A 25,266-nucleotide genomic window follows, 5' to 3' on the forward strand; every position below is an offset into this window, starting at 1 on the left:
ATGTCACCTTTGTGGGTGGGGAGTGGGTAGGAAACCCTGGTGGCGTAGTGGTTAAGTGCTATGGCTGCTAACCAAAGGGTCAGCAGTTCGAATCCACCAGGCGCTCCTTGGAAACCCTATGGGGCAGTCCTACTCTGTCCTATAGCGTCGCTATGAGTCGGGATCGACTCGACGGCACTGGGTTTGGTTTGGTAGCGAGTGGGTCTTGAGTCATGTGTCCAGTCGTGGTTAGATTCACTTGTCTCTTAATCCAGACTTTGGAAGCATCTTAAATTTGGACGACTTTTTTCTCCATGTTGAACGTCACCATTAGGGAACAAGCGAGTCTGAATGACTGAGCTCAGCTGTCACATGCTTCCTGGGAAGGTAAAACGGAGCGTATGTCCTAGTGATGGCTCAGCGGCATCCTCCATCTTTGTGTGAGGTGGTCAGCAGGTACTGGATCTTTTTTGCACTGTCCCGCTTGAAGATAGTGGTAGTGGTACCTCAGGAATCTTATGAGATTTCCTTACTGTTCTACATTTTAAGAACTCACACATACACATATACAAGTAGACTGTGCTTGTTTGAAAAGCTCCAGGAGAGCAACGTTGTTGTTAGAGGCTGTCAAGTTGGTTCCGACTCGTAGTGACCCTGTGTACTACAGAGCAAACACTGCCCTGTCCTGCGCCATCCTCACAGTCGTTGTTATGCTTGAGCCCATTGTTGGAGCCACTGTCAGTCCATCTCATTGAGGGTCTTCCTCTTTTTCACTGTCCCTCGACTTTACCAAGCATGATGTCTCTCTTCAGGACTGATCCCTCCCGATAACATGTCCAAAGTATGTGAGACGCAGTCTCGCCACCCTTGCTTCTAAGGAGCATTGTGATTGTACTTCTTTCAAGACAAATTTGTTTGTTCTTCTGGCAGTCCATGGTTTATTCAATATTCTTCCCCAACACCATAATTCAAAGGCATTGATTAGAAACACCAAATGCTAAAGTTAGAAAAAGGAGCTTCATGATAAAATCCAATCTCCTTATCCAGAAAGGCGACACACCATTTCTTTAGCAGAAAACGATAACAAAACACTCCTTTCTTTCAGTGTCAGAAATGTTGGTGCATCATGAGATAATTTTGCAACTTTTTATACATCCTTAGGCATTTTTGTTCATGCACAAAATGAAAGTCCTTCAGAGTAGTTACTCCACTGGCCAAAAGGAGTTAGAAGTTTTAAAAGAGGACCATCCGTGCCAAAAATCCCTTATCTTACTTTCATATAGATTTGATGACTGAAGTTTATTACCAGAAAATCTGTGCTCATTATGGAAAAACCAGAAAGGACAGAAGAGAATCTGCTAAAGAAGAACAGAAAGAGCTGCTTCCCCAGAGAAAACCACCAGTAACTCTTTGGTGTAAGCCTTTCTGACCCTTGCTCTGGATTTCTATGGGTATTTTTTTTTTTACTGGAAAATGGAATCCTCGTTTACATAAAATTTTATCTAGATTGCATTTTGAAGAAAATAGAAAGTCTTAGAAAAACTGAAAAAAATGTTTTAAAAAGTATAAAGTGTTATAAAATCATTTTGTGTACCCCCAAACTATCAATACTCACAAACAAAACTACTAATTGATAGCATTCATGCATATTCATCAGATTACCCTCATTTTTTTTTTTTTTTTTTCAATTTTGTTGTCTGGTTGTTTGTTTCTTAGGATAAAAAAAGTAGGGCAAGTGACTTGTCAGGTTGTCTAAAGTGTGTGGAGTCTCTATGATTGTTGTTAGTTGCCATCGAGTCAATTTGGACAAATGGCAACCCCAGGGTGTACAGAGTGGAAGAACTGTGCTCCATGGAGTTTCTAAGGCTGTGACCTGTCCGAAGCAGATTGCCAGGCCCTACTTCCGAGAGGGCCAACCTTTCGGTTAGTAGTCCAGCGCTTACCTGTTTGCCCCCCACCCATCTCATCTCTATGATAGAAGAAGGTTATTGAGTTGGTTTTGAAACGTGTCTAACAGTTCTACCAGATGCTATCCTTTTGTTTTCCTTTCTTTTTACAATTAAAGCTAAGCAGTGCTATACCCCACCCCTCCCTTACTGCACCTTCAAGAAAGAAAGCCAACACTTGTTACTCTGGTCAGTTTCCCTTGACAGAACTCATTCTGCATTTTCTAAATTTGTCCAGCTACCTGGCTTAACCGCTGTCTGTGGGGCTGTGTCAAATGTTAGGCACTCTTACCTTTGTCTTGTCTCTTGACAAGGTCATAAACCACATTGAAGGTGAAAACCTCCTCCCCCGCCCCCCACAGGTCCAGTGGCAGGGCTTGTGGAGTGAATGAATGAACCAATAAGTGAACAGTGCCCAGCAGTTTTTGAGAGCTAACTGTGTGCCCAGCACTGCTCTCGGGGATTTCTGTGGATCAGCTTGTGTACTTGGGGAAGGGGGCTCTAGCCAGGACCCTCTGAGAATGCATGAATGCCTGGTCCTTCGTAGCTCAGGTCCTACTGTTTGGTAGCCTTCAAGCTTTGTAGCCGATTATCACTGGCAGAAGGTGTAAAATTGTAGACTCAGAATTCTAGACTTGCTAAGTAATTTAGGGATCAGGTTGTTTACAGCCAAGGAGACAGGCCTAGAGGGATTAAGAGGCCCGCCTGGCGTCACATAGCTGCTTTGCTGCAGAGCGGGGATAAGAATTCAGGTTTCCTAAGCCCAGTCCAGAAATCTACTTGGCAGCCCTCTGCTTTCCTCCCAGAGTATTGCTTGTGGTTAGCTCCCTTCCCTTTGAGGACACTGATATTAATAAACACTAATATCATTTTTTCTTTATAGTTGCATTAGTTTTATATTAATGGTATTTGATAGATTAACTATAGCAATAAATAAACAATAAAATTCATTATATTAGTAAACATTAATGTTAAGCTCCTTCTTTCTCTCAGGTGTTTACTGTTGTCGTTAGACACAACGACAGCACCCGTAACTCAGAAAACTCACGGCCTGAAGGCCGTTCAAGGACAGAGATCATGTCTTAAATCATACTTTTCTGAGAATTCCTGGGTCATCCTGGGCACTTGTCAGTGGTTGTTGAATTATCTGTCAGTCCCCAGCTGCTGGTCCCTACATCCTTCAACTGTCCTCATGCCCTCCTTGTCTTTTCCTCTGTTCTGCAGCTGGGGAGGGAACTGGACCTGCCTGCTCCTCTGTGCCTCAGCACCATGCTCTCATTTCAGGTTTGGCGAAGAGCAGCTCTTCCTCTCCCTGGTGCATCTATCTTGTCATTTCTCTCTCCCAGCTCTTAGTTATATTCAGCGTAGTGTTATTTAACCCTGCAGAGCATCTTGGCACAGAACTGGAGCCAAGGGGCTGTGGCACGCACTGGGTGGAATCATTGAGTGACACTGTGTCCTTCCTTCTTGCGATTGGTGTGGAGGGCGGGGGTCGAGGGGTATCTTCATTTATTCCATAACTCTATCGAGTACCTAGTAAATGTCAGCCACTATTACAGGTCCTGGGGTTACAGATGTGAATAAGACACACTAAGTTATTTTAATGATGGCGACAGATACTAAACAAAAGCAAACAAAAAAATCTACCAAAGCTGTAATGTGTCAGAGGGTGAGGAGTACTAAGAAGAAAAATAAAGCAGGGAAAGGGGGAGTGAAGGAGAAAGTGCTCTTGTAGGTAGGGTGTCTTGACAGGGTGACATTCATTCCTGCAGAGGCTTGGAGGGTGAGAGTGGGGGCCATGTGGATATCTTGGGGAAGGGGTTCTTGCCAGGAAATACAGCAAGTACAAAGGGCCTTGAGGCAACAGCATGGCTGGCGTGTCCAAGGAACCGCAGGGAGACTGCTGTGGAGAACTGGCATGTTCTGAGTGTTGTTTAATGGGACCGCTCTGGCTGCTCCACTGAATAGTCCCGGAGGTGGCAAGGGCAGCAGCAGGGATCCAGGTAGAAGGTGATGGCAGTCACCGTGGTGAGGGATGTCGGGGTTGCAACAGGGCAGGATGGTGGGGGCAGAAGAAGAGATCAGGTTCTAGATACATCCTGAGGGCCGAGACCAAGGGTTTTCCAGAGAATTGAATGTAAGAATGAAAGGGAAAAATCAAAGATGACCCAGGGTTACTGGGCTGAGTAACTGAAAGAATGGATTTACCATTTCCTGAGACAAGGAGGCTGAGGAAGAACTGAACAGGACCTAGTCCCATTGTGAGAATGAGTGAGGACTCCCATCAATATGCAGATGTCCCTCATCCCTCTCAGGGATGAATGTCCCGTTCCTCCCACTTCCTGTGTCTCCTTCCATTCTCTCTTGAGCCCATTCCAACAGGCCTTCACCCACCCCCATCACTCCACCCAAACGGGTTTTTATCAAAGTCAGCAATGACCTCCATGATGCCAAGTCAATTCCCAGTCATGACCAGCACCGGCATGATCAACACTCCCTGCTCCTGAAAGCACTTTCTTCCCTTGGCCTTGAAAACCATTACGCCCTTCTCCTTCCCCAGTCTTCCCCATCCCAGCCAAGGGCACGGTTCAGGAACGAGAGCATGCTCTTCTCCTCTCTCCTTGAGCCAGAAAAGCTTTCAGATCCGTGATCGGAAGGAACACAGCTTTCCCATTTTATCAAAGAAAGAATGGGAAAGTCTGTTCCTAACTGTTCCCAGTGGTTGCCCTTGCCTGACTCTTTAAGGGCCCTTGAGAAAGCCCTTATTTGAGCTCCTTTATAGCCTATGAGATGGGACTAGTTACTGTGGAAGTCACCTTTCAGTTATGTGCCCTGACGTGAGACCAGAGCCAGAGCAGGGCTGCAGGGAGCGGAGCCAAGCCAGCAGCTACTGCCCAAGCCACTCACTCGCCCCACCACACGACGACGTGCAGACAGATGACGGGACGGTATACCTGCTGCTTGCAGTAATCAAGGACCGCGGAAGACACGAGATGTTTGATGAAAAAACACAACGCAACTTTTCTCACTTCGACAACCTTGGTCAGGCCTGAGTCAGGGTTACAACACAATCACATCTATCTTAAAAGATGTTTGTATCTTTAGCTGTGGTGAACAGCCTCATGTTTTCCAAAAGGAAACATATTTCACTTGACCTTAACTAAGAGGACGTACGTCATCCACTCTTCTTGCGCTTTATTCCCGTGTTTTGTTAATGTTTGTCATCTTCCCAGAGAGAAGACTGGCCCATGCACAAACTGGAGTGCACTCCCATGGTTGTTTTTGGGGAGAACTGGAACCCCTCGGAGACTGTCAGGCTAACAGCAAGGATTCTGGCCAAACAGGTGAGAAAATAGGATAATGTTCAAATGGGTTTTATTATTTTTTTCCTTAAAGGTCAGAAGATGAGTAACTGATCCGTGGTGTCCATCTCTGTTAAACATCCTTGGACTCATTTCCTGTGACATCCAGATGGACAAGGAGAGGAAAAAACACAGAGGCTCCGGCTGGATCACTGTCTGCTTTATGCATTAAGGGCGTCACTTAGCCGAGGCCAGAAACGTGGCCAAAACCAAAAAAACTAAACCCATTGCTGTCGAGTCAATTCCGACTCATAACGACCCTGTTGGACAGATTAGAACTGCCCCGTAGGGTTTCCAGGGAGCACCTGTTGGATTCAAGCTGCCAACCTTCTGGTTAGCAGCCATAGCTCTTAACCACTACGCCACTAGGGTTTCCAAAACTCGCCCAGGAGGGTGAAATTCTGAGCTTTTGAGGGGAGAGGTTTGCATTGAAAAACAGCCTTTCAAGGCGTGAAGAACCTGCTCAAAGTACATAAGAGCTTGACAGGGTAGCAGGCTGGTCTGAGAAGTGTTTGGCTGTTTCCCGCCCTCCTTTCTGTCACAGAATGCCCCTGCAGACACTCTGTGTCCCTGTCCCCTTCCTTAGTTGTCCTTCCATGAGCAACACCGGGATTACATATGCAGAGGAGTTGAGAAAGCGTGGAAAAGTCCAAATAGAGCAAGAGGGGTTGGGAAGAGAGTAAAAAAAAAGGGGCAGAGAAAAGACAGAGGTACCCTTGGTGGGGACAAATGATAACCATCAACAATCTTAGCCATAATGATGCTAGGACTGAACATTGCTGTGACTAACTAGTCTCCCCCTTGCTTGGTTAGTACTCATTGATCACATGATAATTACAGACACCTGGTCTCTGGAAGGACTGGAATGAAAAAACTGGAATGAAAAGAGGGTAGGAAAATGCATAGGACTTGTCCGTGTGTGATATAGTGAAATAAGCTGGCAAACCCACTCCCATTGAATTGATCCTGACTCATAGTGACTGCACAGGGCAGAAAAGAACTGTCGCAATTGGGTTTCCAAGGCTGTAAATCTTTACGGAAGCAGACTGCCACGTCTTTCTCCCGTGGTGCAGCTCGTGTGTTCACACCATCAACATTTCGAATAGCAACTGAGTGTTTGACCACTGCAACACCAGGGCTCCTGCCTGGAGCTTAGAAGGCTGTCTCCACAGAGGTTCTGGCTAGTAATAGAGGTTGGGACCAGGCCTCTGTACTATAAACCCTTTAAAGCTAACATTTCACCTCCTCCGTCCCCCTACCTCTCTCTCCGCCCTTAGAAGCATTCTGTCCTTATGGGACGGTCATGATTAGCGTGTATCTCTCCCCAGACCAAGTTAGGATCCTGGGCTGCATCCGCAGAGGCAGAACATTTCAGAACCCTGAGGTCATGATTCCACTATATTCAGCTCAGGTCAGGTGCTTTCTGAAATGCCACTTTGCCAGCTCAGAGTAATCAAAGCCACTGAAGGGTTGCCTGCAGAGTAAGACCATAAAGTCAGAATTGTTTGCCTGAATGAGGAGCAATTAACTTTCAGATCCTTAAAAGCAGTTACCTTTAAATATATGCACAGTATTTGGATAGATGGAAAGGGCCAGGGGAAACGGGGTGACTGGGCCATTATTGGGGGAGCATGTCAGCATTGTAGGAGGGTTGGGAGTGCCCAATCTGCTGGTTCTTCCTTCCCCGCCGTCCCGACTTCTTAATGTTATTTATAGTATTGTGGTTAAGAATTTAGAAGAACCTGGTGTACTTTCCTGAATGAAAAGATGACTTATTAGTCTTGTAGAGACGCGTCCTGTGAATGGAAGATTTCTGCCCCACAAAAGAACTGTGGAAAGGCTCTGGCACTACCAGGGAGTCTGAGTGTGCTGATGAGTTTATGCGAGCTTCATTCAACTTTTATTATAATTATACTTCTACTACTACTAATAGTCAATTTAAATGAAAAGTTACCAGACCACCTTTTCAACTCCTCAGGAGTCGATGATTAAAAAAACAGACCATTTGTATTCTAGTGGCTTGCAAAGGATTAGGGGAGACAGGCTACGAAACTACCAAGGGGAAGCTTAACATGTTAACTAGGGAGGTGAGTGCGCCCTGTGAGACCACCTGTATCCCCAAATTGAATAGCCAGATTACAAAGACACGGCCTCAGGCCAGCTCTTGAGCTCTGCTTTTGAACTCTTGTCAACACCAAGTTTATTCATGTTCTCAAAGCCTGGCAGGTTTACTATTGTTAGCTGCACTTGGGGTGTCTAGAACAAAGCCAGAAACACGTTTAAAGTGAATCTGGGCTCCCAGATACAACCAAAAGGGTCTTTTTGAAACACAGAATTTGAGATCATTTTAGTCTATGCTTAAAGAAAGTATAAAATGGATGGGGGGTTTGATTTTGTTCCTTTTTAGAAGGAGAAATAATAAATAGGATGGTTGGTCTGTAGACATAGTCCTTTTAAGTAAGGGCCCTAAAAAGTTGTTTTCCAGCCCTAATTCATTCCCATAACAAGGTTTTTGAGCCTACTGTGTGCATAGCATTATCAGGTGTTAGGAACATGGCGAGAGCAGGCTCACAACAGACACTTTAAAAGGATTTTAAAAGCGTGTTTTGAATTTGGGTGTTGGGGAAATGCTGTCACAGCCCAAGTTGTGGACTCCCTGCGTAGCTTTCTTTACTTCATTGAGTAATATCAATATATTGTTTTTTTTTTCCTTCATGTTGATTAAAAAGTTGAAAGCGCTACTTTTTGCACTCATTGGTAAAACCTGCATCTGTGTGATTTCTTCCCCAATTACTAGAAAATCCACCCAGAGAGAACACCATCAGAGAAATTATTAGCTGTCAAGGAGTTTGAATCACGTAAGTCCTAAAAGCGCACCTTTTTCTCCACCCAGCTGGGGAGCCATTTTATCCGTAAATGTCATGTGGAGTAGTCAGGATGGAAGAAAGAAGGCAGCTTGGGCACTGGGGAGCAGTGGTGAGATTTCTAATGACTTGTTTTTATTTTGGCTCAAATGCTGTTTCCAAAAAACATTCTATTTAACTCTTTTCCTGATTTGACAGGGTTACTAGGAAATAATTAAGGGAGGTAGGAACTTGCAGGATGAAATATGGCATCCCTAACTGGCTCGCTGAGTATTTCTGGGTCTTTGCTGAGTTGCAGTACTGTAAACAGCTGATGTCCTTACTGGAAGGCCTTAGATCAGGGGCTGCCTCATTGCCCGACTGTGGCACAGACTCTGGGGCCAACTGGGGGCCCCAGATGGACTGAGGCTGCTTGTCAGTCATAGCCACCCATTCCTGGCCTCACGGCTAGTGGTCAGTTGAAATTTCACATCCTGAGTGACTTCCAGTTTTCAGAGGGAGGCAGGAAAGAAATGGCATGTTTTTGTTGCCCCAGGGTTTGCCATCTAGACTGGTGCTCCCTGGGGCGGCAGGGGGGAGGGGGTGTCTCTTCTTTGTCAGTTACAGGAAGAGAAGAAGGAGGTAGCTAGGAACCCAGGGTTTTCTCTCTGGTGAGTAATGGATTGAACTGTTTACCCGCAGATCTGGATAAGTTAGACAATGAGAAGAAGGACTTGATCCAGAGTGACATTGCTGCTCTCCATCACTTTTACTCCAAGCACCTAGAATTTCCCGATACCGAGAGCCTGGTAGTACTTTTTGCACAGGTAAGAATTCCAGCCTCAGGTGACACACCCTCTAGCCTTTTCTTCTCTGAGCCCTATCCCAGCATGGGCTCAGTGAAGATGAATGGAAGTGGAATGAAGGCATCCACTTGATGACAAGGCTCTTGACCTGTCTGACCCTGTTTGTGTAGCCCTGCTAGGTAATCTCTAGCAGACCCACTTCCTCTCTGGGCTGGTCCTCCCTGATGAGTTGAGCACAGAAAATTTGCCCCTGCCTCAGAGTTTATGAGAACAAATGAGTGCCCAGTGACCCAGTTCTATTGCCTGTTTAAGAAAAACCCCATTGCCACTGAGTTGATCCTGACTGATGACGGCCCACATGTTACAGAGTAGAACTGCTCCCTGGGGCTGTCTGGGCTGTGATCTGTACAGAAGCAGATTGCCAAGTCTTCTGTGGTGTCACTGGGTGGATTTGAACCACCAACCTTTAGGTTACTAAAAAAGTTGGGCACAAACCCTTTATACCACCCAGGGACCATTGCATACTTTCAGCTCTCTGAAAAAAAAGAAAAAAAAAAAAAAGACCCTTTGAAGAAAAAAAAAAAAAACCCATTGCTGTCAATATAGTGAACCCTTTGCAGTTGACTATATTAAATTTCGGAGCCCTGGTGGTACAAGTTAAGACCTCAGCTGCTAACCAAAAGGTTGGGAGCTTGAATCCACCAGCTGCTCCTTGGAAACCCTATGGGGCAGTTCTGCTCTGTCCTATGGGGTTGCTATGAGTTGGCATCGACTTGACTGCAGTGGGTTTGGTTTTTGGGTTTTTTTTTAATTAAATTTTACTTTTCATAAGTCTGCTGTTCTGACAGAAAATGTCTTCCTATCTTTTTTTTCCCCCTGGACTCCTACCAACACTGTGTTGATAAAGCAGAGACTATCCAGGTCCCCACTGAGGGAGGCCCTATCTGATTGCCTAAAGACAGTTGTCACAGAAAGGAGCCCGAGTGGGCCTAGGAGTGGGATGTCTTCCCTGGCAATGGCTAAGAGATCTTGTTTAGAGAATCCCAGGTTTACCGAAACCAGAAATAATGAAAAATTAGAGAGGCTTCTAAGCAAGAGTAACTGGAAAGTGATTAAAGACTTGGAAGGGCCCAAGCTTGGGCATCAATGAAACATGAGGAGGGAGGCCGCAGGGGTCACCGTCGGCTGCAATTGGCCTGGCTGTGTCCATCTTCCTGTTCCTTGTGAAGGTTGCTCCTGTTGACCCGACTTGCTAGATGGGAATTCTCTCCCTGACACAGCCAGGCCTGTTCCCTTCCAGCTCTGCACCTCGTTGAAGGTGGCCGTCTCAGAGAGGAGTCCTGGAATACTGTTCCATGAACGCAGGTAGCTACATTCCCCTGCTGGCACCTTCAGTGTTCCAGTGTGTTTAAGAGTTTGGCTATGAACAGCTTTTTTTTTTTTTTTTTCCTGAGAAGACAGTGGTATCACCTATGTAATCCTTTTGACCCAGTAATGCCATTTCCAGGAATTTGTCCTGAGGAAATAATCAGAGATTGTGGACAGACATTTACATGCAAGTTGGGTTCTTTCAAAAGCCAAAAAAAAAAAAAAAAAAGGAAATATTAGAAATGGCCAGCAGTAGTAGATTGGATAAATAAATTACAACAGAGCCATACAATGGTGGCAAGTTACGTAACCTTTAAAAATTGTTTCTGGGAATTTCTGAGACGTGGGAGAATGATGATGGTAACATTAGTGTAAAAGCAGGGTGAAAAATGTGTGTGATGAAAACACACCCACAGTTAAAAAGATTCAGTGGAAGTTCACAGTTGAGTGTCTTCTGAGTTGTGGGGAAAGCTTGCTTTTCTTTGTTGGTGATTTTCTCATTGAGCAAGTATAACTTAAAGAAATATGAAAAAGAAGGTAAAAAGCACTTACAACCCTCCCACTTAAAAAAATTTACACATATAGGGGCAGAAATGAGTCTCTGCTTCTCATTGGACACTGCTGATCATTCAGCCCATTCCTTTATGGATCTTATGTTTATACAGACATATTGCTATGGTATAACTTAAAATCAGAAAAAAGTGCTATTTTTTTATAAAAACAAAATGGATTAAAGTTATGCTTGTGAAGTGAAAAGTAATGAAATGCCTTCCTGGTTTTCGTAAAATTATCCTGGTTTTCGTAAAATTATCCTGGTTTTCGTAAAATTATCCTGGTTTTCGTAAAATTATCCTGGTTTTCGTAAAATTATCCTGGTTTTCGTAAAATTATCCTGGTTTTCGTAAAATTATCCTGGTTTTCGTAAAATTATCCTGGTTTTCGTAAAATTATCCTGGTTTTCGTAAAATTATCCTGGTTTTCGTAAAATTATCCTGGTTTTCGTAAAATTATCCTGGTTTATACCACAGTTTCCTAAGGGTCCTAAGATAGTAGATTTGGGTGACAATAGAAAGTCGAGGAATTGCCTCCTTTTAAAATTTTTGAGAAGTGGATACTTGATTTATTTTTTTCTGGACTGGATAAGGCATGGTTATGTGGGAAAGCAGGAGAGATGAAGTAAATGTAAGGCATCTTCTCTTCACTCCTAACTGGCAAGCAGCTGGCTTTTCCTCCAGCACAGTAATAATGCAGGCTGATGGGACTTCAGTGTTGCCGTGGAGACATGGGACCATATTTTCACATCCCAAATCAAGGCATTTGATCCCACAAGTAGAAGTACATTTGTGGGGAAAGTGGCTCAGAGTCTTTGAGGTTTGGACTGACTCAGAACATCCACGGTGTTCTTGGTATTTGCCACGGTTGTGCTGTATAAAGCCGCCTCCGACGCTAGATCAGCACGTACCGGGCTCTTGTTCCTGAGAGAAATTCTAGGTTAGGTTCCTGCCAACTTCCCATCACGATATTTTTGTCAGCCGATCAATACATAACCTTTTTTTGTGTGTGTTTCTATTTAAAGATACCTCATACATTGTCGATTCATTAACACTGAGCTCACGGCCAACAGCGCCGTAACTCGGGCCAGAATGAAGCTTCCCTAACACACTAACACACACGTTTTCTCCACGAGGCGCACACACCACAGCCTTCCTGCGCTTAGCAACACCAGATGTGCTCCAGCACTATGTTGGGGGATCATTGTAAGCGGTGACATCACCAGCGAAAAGCACAGAAACACAGAAAAGCTGGCGGTAAACAGACCACGAGGGGGACACGCGTCTACGGTGGAGGGCCGAAACGAGAAGGCCGGTGCCACCCTGTCCCACCTCAGCTGGGAACGCACGCGTCGGGCGACTCGAAGTTTTCACCACTCCGTGCCTTTTGTGAACGGCAAAGTGCCATGAGTATTGAGGTTGTGGTTAGGAATAAACTATCAAGTAGGTGAATTTGCAAGGAGCCCTGTTGGTGCAGCAGTTAAATGCTGAACTCTCAACCTAAAGTTTTGCAGTTTGAACCCATCCAGCGGCCCAGGAGAAAGACCTGGCAATCTGCTTTTGGAAAGATTACAGCCAAGAAAACCCCGTGGGGCAGCTGTACTCTGTCACGTGAGGTTGCTGGGAGCTGGAATTGACTTGATGACACCCAACAACAACAGGCGAGTTCCCAAGCACGGCACCTGTGGATTATGAAGGCTGACTAAATGCCTTTATAGACTTTGCTTCTAATGTATCAAGTCACAGTGTCCTGAGATTGTGTGTGTAGGTGTATATGCACACGCATGGATGCACAAACGCATCATTTTTTCTTATATAAATTTTTTTAAAAAGCCCCTTGCTGTCGAGTCGATTCCTACTCGTAGTAACCCAGTAGGACAGAGGAGAACTTCCTCATAGGGTTTCCAAGGAGCGCCTGGTGGATTCAAACTGCCAACTTTTTGGTTAGCAGCTGAGATGTTAACCACTACGCCACCAGGGTCTCCACATTTCAAAAGGGGCTTCAATATCCCCAAAGAAAGCTCAAAACAAACAAACGAAGTCCTGCTCCAGTGCCATGCCACCCCCTGGCACTGCCTCTGAGCACCCAGCTGTGTTTGTCTCTTCCAGCCTCAGCTCTTCCCTCTCTCTGGGCATGGGACGGGTTGTGGGTGAACCGCGGCCCAGCACAGGTGCGCCACAGGTGGCTACACTCCTTCAACAGCATTGAGGTGCCTTTTAATCCCTGGGAACATACTGTGTGATGGGAAGCATATTTTTGGTGTGCAGCTTCCATCTAGTCTAAATGCTAATTATATGTTTAGCAAGGCTCTTACACCTGATTTGACTTGAAACAAAGGACTGTGGCCCATTTGTCTTAATATGCAAGTTCACTTTTCTTCTCTAGGGATATTTTAAAGGGAGGGGCAGCTGGCAAGCTAATTGCCATGCAGTTTGGCTTCAACACGGTCACTGCCTCCCAGAAGGGAACAGTAGTGACACTTGTGCTTACAGGGACCTTTGCGAATGAAGGAGCACCGCACACACTTCCCGAGTAAGAGGAGGAGGAAGGAGAGGCAGTGAAGGGGCTGATGGTCATACACACTCATGTCAGAAGGAATCTGGGGTCAGAGAACTGACCCATTTGGGCTGGCGTCAGGGGAGGAGACTAAGAAGCAGCCCCCCTGCAGAAACACCACAGAGGTGTCTGACTTCCTCCAGCCCCACAAAGGGGAAGGAAAACCAAGATCATAGCACAAGGCTGACTCCCATGAGGCAGAGGCCAGACAAGCCTCCCGTCTCAGCCATCTTTACCAATTCTGACACCAACCGTCCCTCCCACAGCACTGTCTGCTTCTCTGCTGGGTTTGATTATTCATTACAGTGGCCACACAGAACTTACCACACCACGATTATGGGGCTTATTAGGGACTTCAGGCTCAGGAACACCCAGGAGACTGTCTTCCACCCGGACAGTCACTTCCCAGCCGTGCTGTGAGCATGCCGCTCCCTGGCCCTCCGCCTCTGCTTAAAGGCACTCAGCTGTCTCTCTCCGTGGACCAGGAAGCCCACTATGCAGCCTCCTGTTACAGGGTCTCTCTTGATGTCTCCCTCCTTGGTGGTGGTAGGACCCTCTTACCTGCTCTGGAATTGGTGCTTTTTTAAGGAAAAACTGACCAATCCCCTTGGTAGGCCACCATTACTCTATCACACTATCACCTGGGAGGGAGTTAAAAGCCCCTGGCTAGAAGGGCAACACTCAAAAGTAATTAATCACACCCCACCCACCCCACCCCACCCCACCCCACCCCACCCCACCCCACCCTCTGGAATTAATCAGGAGCTGTCTGTCCCTCGATCAGTTCTGAAAATTGTTGCTAAAATTCACTCATTATTTTCATTCTGCAAATGTTCATTGTCATCTCACGGGCACCAGACACCGCTGAGGCGCGCTCACGTCTGTTCTGAGGTTGTATATGTGTGTGCTCACTCAGTACCCGCTGAGGTGCGGGACACAGAGTTGGTGTGCCAGCAAATTTTCTTAAATCCTAACGTACTCTCAGCTCATGCTGGTTGATGGCCATTGATCCATGTCCTGAACACAGGTAGGTCAGGTGCCTGAAGAGGGCACAGAGGCTAATGGTATGCTGAGCCATCTGCTTAGGAACGCCCAGCTGCCTCAGGTTTCAGAGGCTGGGACTCTTTCACTAACCCACAGCCGCCTCCCCTGTTCTCCTCTGTGTTGAGGTGTAAACATTGCAGGTCCAGCCATCACAGCCCTTACTCTCCTGTGTAGCAAGGTCTGCATGCCTTTACCATGAGCCTGTTAATTTTAAGTAAAACAAGCCATATCAACATTGAGTGGACCAGAGCAATTTTAGGAGAAACCCAGAATGGTGTGAGGAGACCAGGCTGGGCTGTCAGAATATCTAGTTGAATTCTGACTCTTGTTCTGCCTTGTGTGGCCTTAAAGAAGTCACTTAATCGTTGAACCTCCCTGAGCCTCAGTTTCCACATCTGTCAAATGGATTATAATGAAGCCAAGTGTAGTGTTACAGGCTTACCCGTTGCCGTTGAGTAGATTCTGACTCATAGAGACCCTAAAGGACAGAGTAGAACTGCATCATAGGGTTTCCAAGGAATGGCTGGCGGATTCAAACTGCTGACCTTTTGGTTAGCAGCCGTAGCACTTAACCGCTGCACCACCAGGGCTCCGTTAACAGGCTTGGAAGGTGGTGAGTAGCGCAGCATGTGGCTGACCGTCTGGCCCAGAGCGCATGCTCAGCAGGTGCTGGACCTGAAATGGACCAGCGGGGGGTCTCCAGGTGTGAAGACAGTGTTCCAGTCCAGCGTCCCTGCGTCATAGACAGAGCCCTCTCAGCACAGGGGGACAAGCAGGGGTCTCTGCCTTTGCCTGCTACTCGTTTTGTGACCTCAGGTCTCCGTTCCTCGCTGGACCTCGGTTTCATCATCTGAAATGTGAAGGGAGAGAGTTCCCGTCCAGCTGTGAAATTTTAGATGCATGTAGAGAACACCCATTGAATTGTCTTCCAGTATCCTGGGCGTTCCCTGAGGGCACAGATTCTGGCCTGTTCATCTTTCTGTCCACAGTGCCTGGCATGTAAGGGCTCTCAATAAATGTCTGCGGAAGGAATGGATGTATTGAACAGTCTAGAATTTGAGGATGCATATTCCTCATTTTACGGAGCCCTGGTGGTGCAGTGGTTAAGTGCTCAGCTGCTAACCAAAAGGTCAGCAGTTTGAATCCACTGGCCGCTCCTTGAAAGCAGTTCTACTCTGTCTTATAGGATGTTATGAGTTGGAACTGACTCGACAGCAACAGGTTTGGTTTGGATTCCTCGTTTTCAGCCAGCTTAGCTCTAAGTTGGGCTTCCAAAATGATGAGGGTAGCCCTTGATATCGTTCTATGCAACGTTTTCTTTCAAAGGATGACCAAGTGGCTGATAGTTGGTTTGCCTGAGACACGGACCACAAGGTCTCAGTTCCTGAGCCTCAGGCCCTCGGTCCATCTGCCTCTGGAGGGGATGGACAGTCATTGGATGAGATGGATAAGGGATTTTTGCATTTACCACCTCACCTTAGGGGACAGGCACTAGATGAAGTGGCTCCTCAGTGGGAGAGAATTGAGGAGTGAAGGACTTGGTGAGGGGCTCAGGACCAGGTTACAGATCCGTAGCATGATTGGGACTAGACTTCAGGTACCCTGACTCCACGCATATATGCAGACCTCAGGTACCCCGACTCCACGCAGATACACAGACCTCAGGTACCCCGACTCCACGCAGATACGCAGACCTCAGGTACCCTGACTCCACGCAGGTACGCAGACTTCAGGTACCCCGACTCCACGCAGATATGCAAACTTCAGGTACCACGACTCCACGCAGATACGCAGACTTCAGGTACCCTGACTCCATGCAGATACGCAGGCTTCAGCCCGTGGAGCCTTGGGGCTCTCAGTGGCATTCGTGGATCACTGTATGTAGCTCGGTGGGTAGACCACACTAAGGGGTGCTTCAGCTCTAACTGTACATTTGTTTGTTCATACCTGGGACTGATGGCCAAATTGTAGAAAGAGTACCGTGGTCAGCAAGATAGGTCTTAAAACCACTAAACCAGAACATCTTCCTGGGTAATTTGTTAAAGGTCAAAATTAAATGATTCCTATCCAGAGAGAAACTTTAGCTCATTTTTTTTTCTTTCTCCCCTTTCTCACACAGGTTAACTGTAATGGCTTCACGATTGAAGATGAAGAACTTTCTCATGTGGGATCAGCAATATTTCCTGAGTAGGTTGAGTTTGACTTCGTTTTACTAATTTAACACTAATTTGATTTTTTTGATATTTAAATAACATACCTAGCTGCATGTGGCAGACATAACACTCCAAGTGAATTAAGACAGCTCTTTAATTCTGCCAGATTTCAAAATATTTCCCTGCACTCAAGGATCTGAAGGGAGTGGTTAAGAGAACAGTTGCTTGTGGAACCCTGCCAGGCAGAGAGCTGTTTTGAAAGAACATTTTATGGTGTGCCTAGAAGACGCAGCCCGCGTCCTGCTGGGAAGTTTGCTTTCTGCGTATCTGTGATTCCGGAAATCTTTGGGTTTTTTATACTCAGTGTGAAACATTAATTGCCAACCAAGAATTGACCACAGGCTTGCATAGAGAATATATGAGCTTCTTCTTCGTCTCTTCTTTTTGAAAAATACCAGTCCAGAAACAGCAGTTTGGAGGGAGGGTAATGAACTAGAGAAAAATTTCAAAGAACTGTGGTATTTTTCTCTCTGCTTCAGGAGTACTCAGGTAATTCAGGAACGGCTAGCCAGCTGACAGATGGAGATGGTTGTAGCTCTGACTTCAACGGAGCACCAAGAATGGCTTTGCCATGGTCTTTTTGATGGAATGGATATTTCCAAAATGCTTCAGTCCCTTGAAATCAAATCCTGGCTTCATAGATGGAGCAAAGGGGCCCCTCCTACACCCCGTGTGAATTACACACTGGACGTTAGTCCCACCCAAAGGAATGTCACCTTCTCTGTACAAGAGAAGTCTCGGCTTTAGGTTGACGCGTGTGGGGACCCTCATCACCCACGTGCTTGCCATGGATGAAGCGTTGGCTCCTAGCGTGTCTGTTTGTTGCAGCCACGCTCTGTGCACCATACAGGTCAGAGACGGAAGAGTGTGTACAGGGCTATGTCATGTGAGCAGCTGTTTCAGGCTGGATTGAACCAGAGAACAGAAAAGTTTATACACCTCCTATAACTGCCCTCGGGGCCAAAATGGTGTCATCTGCAGTTTGACTTCTGACAGCAAGGAAAGAAGTACTTTTTGGGGGAAGGCTCTTTGGGATTTTTGCCTCTGGGAAAAGGAAAGTGAAGCAGAGAATGTGGAGGCCCACCATAGAGGGCCTGTGATGACGACCCAGTGCTAACACAGACGCTGGCGGTTGGGGGGGGGGGTGGTCTCTGCTCCCAGTGTCTGCTTGGTTTCATGGGATTGCCAGAACAAAGCACCATGAAGTAGGTGGCTTTAAAGAGCAGAAATTTATTGTCTCGCAATTCTGGGGGCCGGAAGTCCAAATTCAGGGCGTGGCCAGGGTCATGCTCTCTCTGTCAAACAAAAAAAAAATTTTTTTTTTTTATTCAGCTCAGGGGAAATCGTCTCTTGTCTCCATCTCTTGTTCTTGCCTCTGTCAGCTTCTGTAGCCCCTGGTGCTGTTTCATTGTCGTGGGGCTTCCCGTGCTATCTTACCCCTGCGTGTCCGTTTCTGTGTCTCTGTCCTTCTCTTAGGAATTAGGATTAGGGCCTGGACAGAGTGGGGGAAAAGTATGGAACAAAAAATTGAATTCGCAAAAAAGACCAGACTTGCTGGTCTGACAGAGCCTGGAGGAACCCCCGAGACCGTGGCCCCAAGACACCCTTCTAACCTGAAACTGAAGCCATTTCCCAGAGAATGAGCCATTCCCACCTTTCAGCAAACCATAGACTGGCCCATAAAATAAACACTGATACTCGCAAGGAGTGTCTTCCTTACAACAATCAATTACACGAGATCAAAAAGACATTTGCCCAAAAGCAAAGATGAGACGGCAGGAAAGGATTGAAAATCCAGTTGAAAGGAAACAGGGAACCCAGGATGGAAACGGGGAGAGTGCTGACGCACTGAGGGGAATACACCCAAAGTTGTGGAACATTTATGTGCAAACTGTCGAATGATAATTTGCTCTGTAAAGTTTCACCTAAAGCACAATAAAAAATTAAAAAAAATTTTTGGATTAGGACCCACCTTACTCAGGTGCGACTTCATTAACTTACCTGATAACATCTGCGAAGAAAAGCCCTGTTTCCCCCAACAAGGTCACATTCACCAGCAGAGGCCGGGACTCCAACACATCTTTTTTTTCGGGGAGGGGGGCACAATTGAATACGTAACAGAGCCTTAAAGACTAAAAGCAGGATGAAGAGTGATGTGGTCTGAGGTTTTCATCCTCTTCAGCAATTGCCAAGAGAATTGTGGCTGCATGCACATGAGTTGTTTTGGGCCCTTTGCCTTACTACATTTCCCCCTTTTGTTAAAGAGATACCCACGAGTCTGTCTTGAAATGAAGTACTGAACACATCTTCCATACGATGGGCCTAGTGGTCTGCTTTTCCTTTTATAAAACTATCCCCTGGATGCATTGACCAACTAGATTTCCTAGGGCCTGGTTCACCCTTAGACACTTGCCAAGAAGTCAGGTGGGCTATAGTGCAGGTCCCCAAGGACCAAGACAGTGACATCACTGCATGTTTGTCCTGGGCACAGGCTAGCCGGACACCTTACTGTGGCCCCTGGAGCTAGAGATGGACCATTCCGCTGTTGTCCATAGCATCATTGACTACCCAAACCCGGGACAGCTTGCTCCTGGCCAGGCATGGCAACCACTCTGCTTTCTCACATTCTAGGGACAGACAGGAGGGGCTTTGGTTCCTGAAGACGAAAGGAAACGGTGCCAGGAAGGTGCACCAGCCCCCACAGCAATTACATGTATGGATGTGCGTGCCCACAGGGGTGCGAGCCCCAGTTTCCGGCAGTTTTAATTGGGGGAAAAATCCCTTTGGGCTGAAATCATGTCAGCATTGTGATTTCAAAGGCAGCATTTTCAGAGATCAAGCACTTTTTCCCTGTAGTTTAGAAATTTCTGTTCTTAGAACTTTGACCTTGATATAATCAGAAAGCTCAAAGCCCCTCGCATAGGCGAATCTGTCTATCTTCCTTGCTGTCCCTGAAAAGCAGACAGTGACAGCAGGAGCAGCAATGTCCCAATTTTCCAGATGAGGAGATTGAGGTGCAGAGAGACTTGGATGGGCTTCTGCAGGGCAGGGGGTGGGTTCACAAGCAGCCCTTAGGGAGCTGGAGTGCTGCAGGGTGGGGGGCGGGGGTGGGGTTCACAAGCAGCCCTTAGGGAGCTGGAGTCCTGCAGGGCGGGGGGCGGGGGTGGGGTTCACAAGCAGCCCTTAGGGAGCTGGAGTCCTGCAGGGTGGGCGGCGGGGGTGGGGTTCACAAGCAGCCCTTAGGGGGCTGGAGTCCTGCAGGGCGGGGGGCAGGGGTGGGGTTCACAAGCAGCCCTTAGGGAGCTGGAGTCCTGCAGGGCGGGGGGCGGGGTTCACAAGCAGCCCTTAGGGAGCTGGAGTCCTGCAGGGCAGGGGGCAGGGGTGGGGTTCACAAGCAGCCCTTAGGGAGCTGGAGTCCTGCAGGGCAGGGGGCGGGGTTCACAAGCAGCCCTTAGGGAGCTGGAGTCCTGCAGGGTGGGGGGCGGGGGTGGGGTTCACAAGCAGCCCTTAGGGAGCTGGAGTCCTGCAGGGCGAGTGGGGCGGGGAGGGGAGTTCACAAGCAGCCCTTAGGGGGCTGGAGTCCTGCAGGGCGGGGGGCAGGGGTGGGGTTCACAAGCAGCCCTTAGGGAGCTGGAGTCCTGCAGGGCGAGTGGGGCGGGGAGGGGAGTTCACAAGCAGCCCTTAGGGGGCTGGAGTCCTGCAGGGCAGGGGGCAGGGGTGGGGTTCACAAGCAGCCCTTAGGGAGCTGGAGTCCTGCAGGGCAGGGGGCAGGGGTGGGGTTCACAAGCAGCCCTTAGGGAGCTGGAGTCCTGCAGGGCAGGGGGCGGGGTTCACAAGCAGCCCTTAGGGAGCTGGAGTCCTGCAGGGTAGGGGGTGGGGTTGACAAGCAGCCCTTAGGGAGCTGGAGTCCTGGAGGGTGGGGGGGGGCAGGGGGGAGGGGAGTTCACAAGCAGCCCTTAGGGGGCTGGAGTCCTGCAGGGCGGGGGGCAGGGGTGGGGTTCACAAGCAGCCCTTAGGGAGCTGGAGTCCTGCAGGGCGGGGGGCGGGGTTCACAAGCAGCCCTTAGGGAGCTGGAGTCCTGCAGGGCAGGGGGCGGGGTTCACAAGCAGCCCTTAGGGAGCTGGAGTCCTGCAGGGTGGGGGGCGGGGGTGGGGTTCACAAGCAGCCCTTAGGGAGCTGGAGTCCTGCAGGGCGAGTGGGGCGGGGAGGGGAGTTCACAAGCAGCCCTTAGGGGGCTGGAGTCCTGCAGGGCGGGGGGCAGGGGTGGGGTTCACAAGCAGCCCTTAGGGAGCTGGAGTCCTGCAGGGCGAGTGGGGCGGGGAGGGGAGTTCACAAGCAGCCCTTAGGGGGCTGGAGTCCTGCAGGGCAGGGGGCAGGGGTGGGGTTCACAAGCAGCCCTTAGGGAGCTGGAGTCCTGCAGGGCAGGGGGCAGGGGTGGGGTTCACAAGCAGCCCTTAGGGAGCTGGAGTCCTGCAGGGCAGGGGGCGGGGTTCACAAGCAGCCCTTAGGGAGCTGGAGTCCTGCAGGGTAGGGGGTGGGGTTGACAAGCAGCCCTTAGGGAGCTGGAGTCCTGGAGGGGGGGGGGCAGGGGGGAGGGGAGTTCACAAGCAGCCCTTAGGGGGCTGGAGTCCTGCAGGGCGGGGGGCGGGGGTGGGGTTCACAAGCAGCCCTTAGGGAGCTGGAGTCCTGCAGGGCGAGTGGGGCGGGGAGGGGAGTTCACAAGCAGCCCTTAGGGGGCTGGAGTCCTGCAGGGCGGGGGGCAGGGGTGGGGTTCACAAGCAGCCCTTAGGGAGCTGGAGTCCTGCAGGGCGAGTGGGGCGGGGAGGGGAGTTCACAAGCAGCCCTTAGGGGGCTGGAGTCCTGCAGGGCAGGGGGCAGGGGTGGGGTTCACAAGCAGCCCTTAGGGAGCTGGAGTCCTGCAGGGCAGGGGGCAGGGGTGGGGTTCACAAGCAGCCCTTAGGGAGCTGGAGTCCTGCAGGGCAGGGGGCGGGGTTCACAAGCAGCCCTTAGGGAGCTGGAGTCCTGCAGGGCAGGGGGCGGGGTTCACAAGCAGCCCTTAGGGAGCTGGAGTCCTGGAGGGTGGGGGGGGGCAGGGGGGAGGGGAGTTCACAAGCAGCCCTTAGGGGGCTGGAGTCCTGCAGGGCGGGGGGCAGGGGGGAGGGGAGTTCACAAGCAGCCCTTAGGGAGCTGGAGTCCTGCAGGGCAGGGGGCGGGGGTGGGGTTCACAAGCAGCCCTTAGGGGGCTGGAGTCCTGCAGGGCGGGGGGCGGGGGTGGGGTTCACAAGCAGCCCTTAGGGGGCTGGAGTCCTGCAGGGCAGGGGGCGGGGTTCACAAGCAGCCCTTAGGGGGCTGGAGTCCTGCAGGGCAGGGGGCGGGGGTGGGGTTCACAAGCAGCCCTTAGGGGGCTGGAGTCCTGCAGGGCGGGGGGCGGGGGTGGGGTTCACAAGCAGCCCTTAGGGAGCTGGAGTCCTGCAGGGCGGGGGGCAGGGGTGGGGTTCACAAGCAGCCCTTAGGGAGCTGGAGTCCCCCATGGTGGCAGTTTCTCAGCATCAGAAAAAAACACAGTGGAAACAGTCCACTATGTAAAACGCTGCTGGAAAATGACAACCCATTTGCCTTTTACAGTGTGCACTGGAGTAGCAGTTTTCTATAGGTATTGGGGAGCTCTGGTGGCACAGTGGTTAAAGCGCTCAGCTGCTAAGTAAAAGGTTCTGTCATCAAATCCACCAGGCACTGCAGGAGAAAGATAGGGCAGTCGGCTTCTGTAAAGATACGCAGCCTGAGAAACCCTGGGGGGCAGTTCCGCTACATTCTGTGGGGTTGCTGTGAGTCGGGATTGACTCAGAGGCGCTGGGTTTGGTTTTTTGTTGGGTTTTGAGTCCGGTATCTCACAGGAATGAATTTTTATGGGGTTTTATTGTTGTTTCTTTTTTGGCTTAGATGTCACTGTTTTTAGTGGTGGATTTCACTTTTCGAAGTTGTTAAAAGTGGTTGTTGTTAGTTGTTGATTCAGATTCATGGTGACCCCGTGTGTACAGGGTAGAACTGCTCTGTAAGGTTTTCTAGGCTGTGACCTTTCAGAAGCAGGTTGCCAGGCCTTTCTTCCGAGGTGCCTCTGGGTGAGCGTGAACCACCAACCTTTCGGCTGGTAGTGAAGCACATAACCGTTTGCGCCACACCAGGACTCTGTTAAAGGTTAAGACATTAGACACGATAATAACTGCACGCAGAACAACCCCTTAGAATATGACAGCCGACTATTAGAGTTTTTTCTGTGTCACAAAGATGCAGGTGCTCTAACTTAGCAAGTGAGCAGCCAAGTGGAGTCACTTAAACAGCCTCCCTGCCTCGCTGAGAAAGTACAACTTTCTCTTCTGATTGACAGTGTTGCGCTGATGAATCACAGCTGCTGCCCCAATGTGATTGTGACCTACAAGGGGACCCTGGCAGAAGTAAGAGCTGTACAGGAGATCAGCCCAGGAGACGAGGTGAGCGATTGACCACGGGTGGAGGTGGCAGTGTGCTTACAACGGGCGCTTTAACACGACTGGTGGGATATACGGCTGCCCGCCCGCCTTTTCCGCCTCTCAGGCTCCTTGGGACGCTGCTTTCTCCCTGACAGTGTGTGCTGCCGTAAGGGGTCTTGATTACTGAAACTGAAAAACAGGCATGTGCTGCAAATTACTGTTTCTACAGGGTGTTGTATGAGGTGTGGGTATTTTTGGTGGGAGAAAGAAATTTTGAAAATTTTTATTTGGGACATCGTAAGTCCCTCTGGACTCTCAGGGACATCCAGGGTAGAATTACTGGCACAACGTATATTCCTCGGGACTTGGAGGGTAGGATTTTTGGAGGGGGCAAAAAAATCCATAATACCTACCAAAAATTCAACGACATTCAATAATCTGGCATGCTTCCATTAATGAAAACAGGTAGTATCAACAAAATTCAAAGCAGAAAAGAATTGGGTCTTGAAAGGGCTAAAGGGCTGTTAGACCATCTCTGCAGTCACTTGAAAGCACTGGCCCTGAGCGATTCCAGGTCAGTCCTCAGGCTCTCCAAGGGGCTGATGACCACATCTGTGACCTGCGGCTGGGGTCCCTGGAGCCGCACACTTCAGGGCTTCCATCTGGTGCCCACCATTTCTTGTTTCATCAAGAAGAAACTGGAAAGAATGAATTCAATTGAGCTGTATTTCTTGTGAAGATTCATAGAGATTTGCAGAGAAAGGAAATTGCCAAAATAACCAGAATCAACTTTTTGATTCTCTTTAGAGTCTGTGTATTCCTATTGCAAAACAATTGAGTTTGAGCATTTTTTGTTTTAAATAGTGAAATTTTGCCTGTTTCCCTCCCCTGCCAAAAGCAGTGAAAAGCACCATTCTTTAACAGACAGCAAGAACCCAGTAGTAACTGAAGAGCTACAACTCCAAATGACACTTGGCATTTTGCACTGAACCTATTCCATGCCTGTAATTCACTTTTTAGAAATGTAATTCAGACGGCTGGTTGTATGCATGATTGGGGGAATGGGGCAAGCTATGAATTAGAAAAACACCTGTTGCTGTCGAGTCGATTCTGACTCATGGCAACCTTATAGGACAGAGTAGAACTGCTCTATCTGGATTCCAAGGGGTGGCTGGTGGATTTGAACTGCCGACCTTTTGGTTAGCAGCTGAGTTCTTAACCACTGTGCCACCAGGGATTAGAGGCACCATTTAACCAGTTGCCGTCAGTCGACTTCAGCTCATGGCGACCACATGTGTGTCAGAGTAAGAACTGTGCTCCACAGGTTTTCAGTGGTTGATTTTTGGAAGCCAATTGCCAGGCCTTTCTTCTGAGGCACGTCTGGGTGTACTCAAACCTCTAGTCTTTGAGTTAGCAGCTGAGCCCATTAAGCGCTTGTACCACCTGGAGACTTCCGAGAGGCATCATCAGTGTTGTTTTTGGAGAGCGTAGCAGGTGAGTGGCCACACCTGTCAGAAGAGCTGTGTTCTGTCGGCTGCTCAGCGGTTCCCTGTCCTCTCCTCCGTGTGATACCAGCACTGATTCTGTGACCACCTTGGATGTTACCTCACCCTGAAAGGCCTGCCAGGTGCATTGCTCTGTATATGCTGCATGTCCTTAGATAAATAATAAAACCCCTAGCCAGACCCCTGAATTTTTAAGGGATGTCATTGCACGTTTTAGACTGAATTTCCGTTTAATAATTTTAATGCTATTTTGAGGTGCCTGTCTGGATATTTGAAATTTCAAATATAACTGTCAGTGTGCTAAATGGTAAACGCAACGCTTTGATTTCTCTCAAATTGCTGACTAGTCACAGCTGAGCCGGGGCCAGAAGCCGAGTATACAGATGGGATTTCGTGTCCTTTGCTAAATTCACGGTGACGAGGGTATCCCGTGGTGGGTCAGGGTGTCTGGGTTTCTGAGTGTCTTCTGGAGACTCCCCGATGCCTGTTTTATTAAAACAGACTTCCCGTCAGAATGTAAGTGGTCAGGCCCCAGTGTTCTGTGGCTGACGAGAAAGGAGCAGGTTGTTGTCACCTGGACTGCCTGGCTGGGCCGTGACACTGGCCTTTGTCGCCATCCTCTGGC

The 25,266-nt window shown here is 48.7% G+C and overlaps 1 protein-coding gene across 3 annotated transcripts in view; it reads left to right on the plus strand.

The window, feature by feature from the left end:
* SMYD2 (SET and MYND domain containing 2) overlaps positions 1-25,266 on the plus strand; it is a 68,806-nt gene that overhangs the window by 28,877 nt on the left and 14,663 nt on the right. For 2 of the 3 annotated variants that reach the window (XM_049868082.1, XM_049868081.1), the window contains exons 3-7: positions 5,159-5,269; positions 8,085-8,145; positions 8,833-8,957; positions 16,576-16,643; positions 23,055-23,157. In XM_049868082.1, coding sequence (XP_049724039.1) covers positions 5,159-5,269; positions 8,085-8,145; positions 8,833-8,957; positions 16,576-16,643; positions 23,055-23,157 — 468 coding nt within the window. Of the gene's footprint in view, positions 1-1,262; positions 1,395-5,158; positions 5,270-8,084; positions 8,146-8,832; positions 8,958-16,575; positions 16,644-23,054; positions 23,158-25,266 lie in introns of all 3 variants that reach the window. The other variant, XM_049868083.1, reaches the window with a different exon arrangement.

Source organism: Elephas maximus, chromosome 24, assembly GCF_024166365.1.
Source record: "Elephas maximus indicus isolate mEleMax1 chromosome 24, mEleMax1 primary haplotype, whole genome shotgun sequence".
Classification (NCBI taxonomy): Eukaryota; Metazoa; Chordata; class Mammalia; order Proboscidea; family Elephantidae; genus Elephas; species Elephas maximus.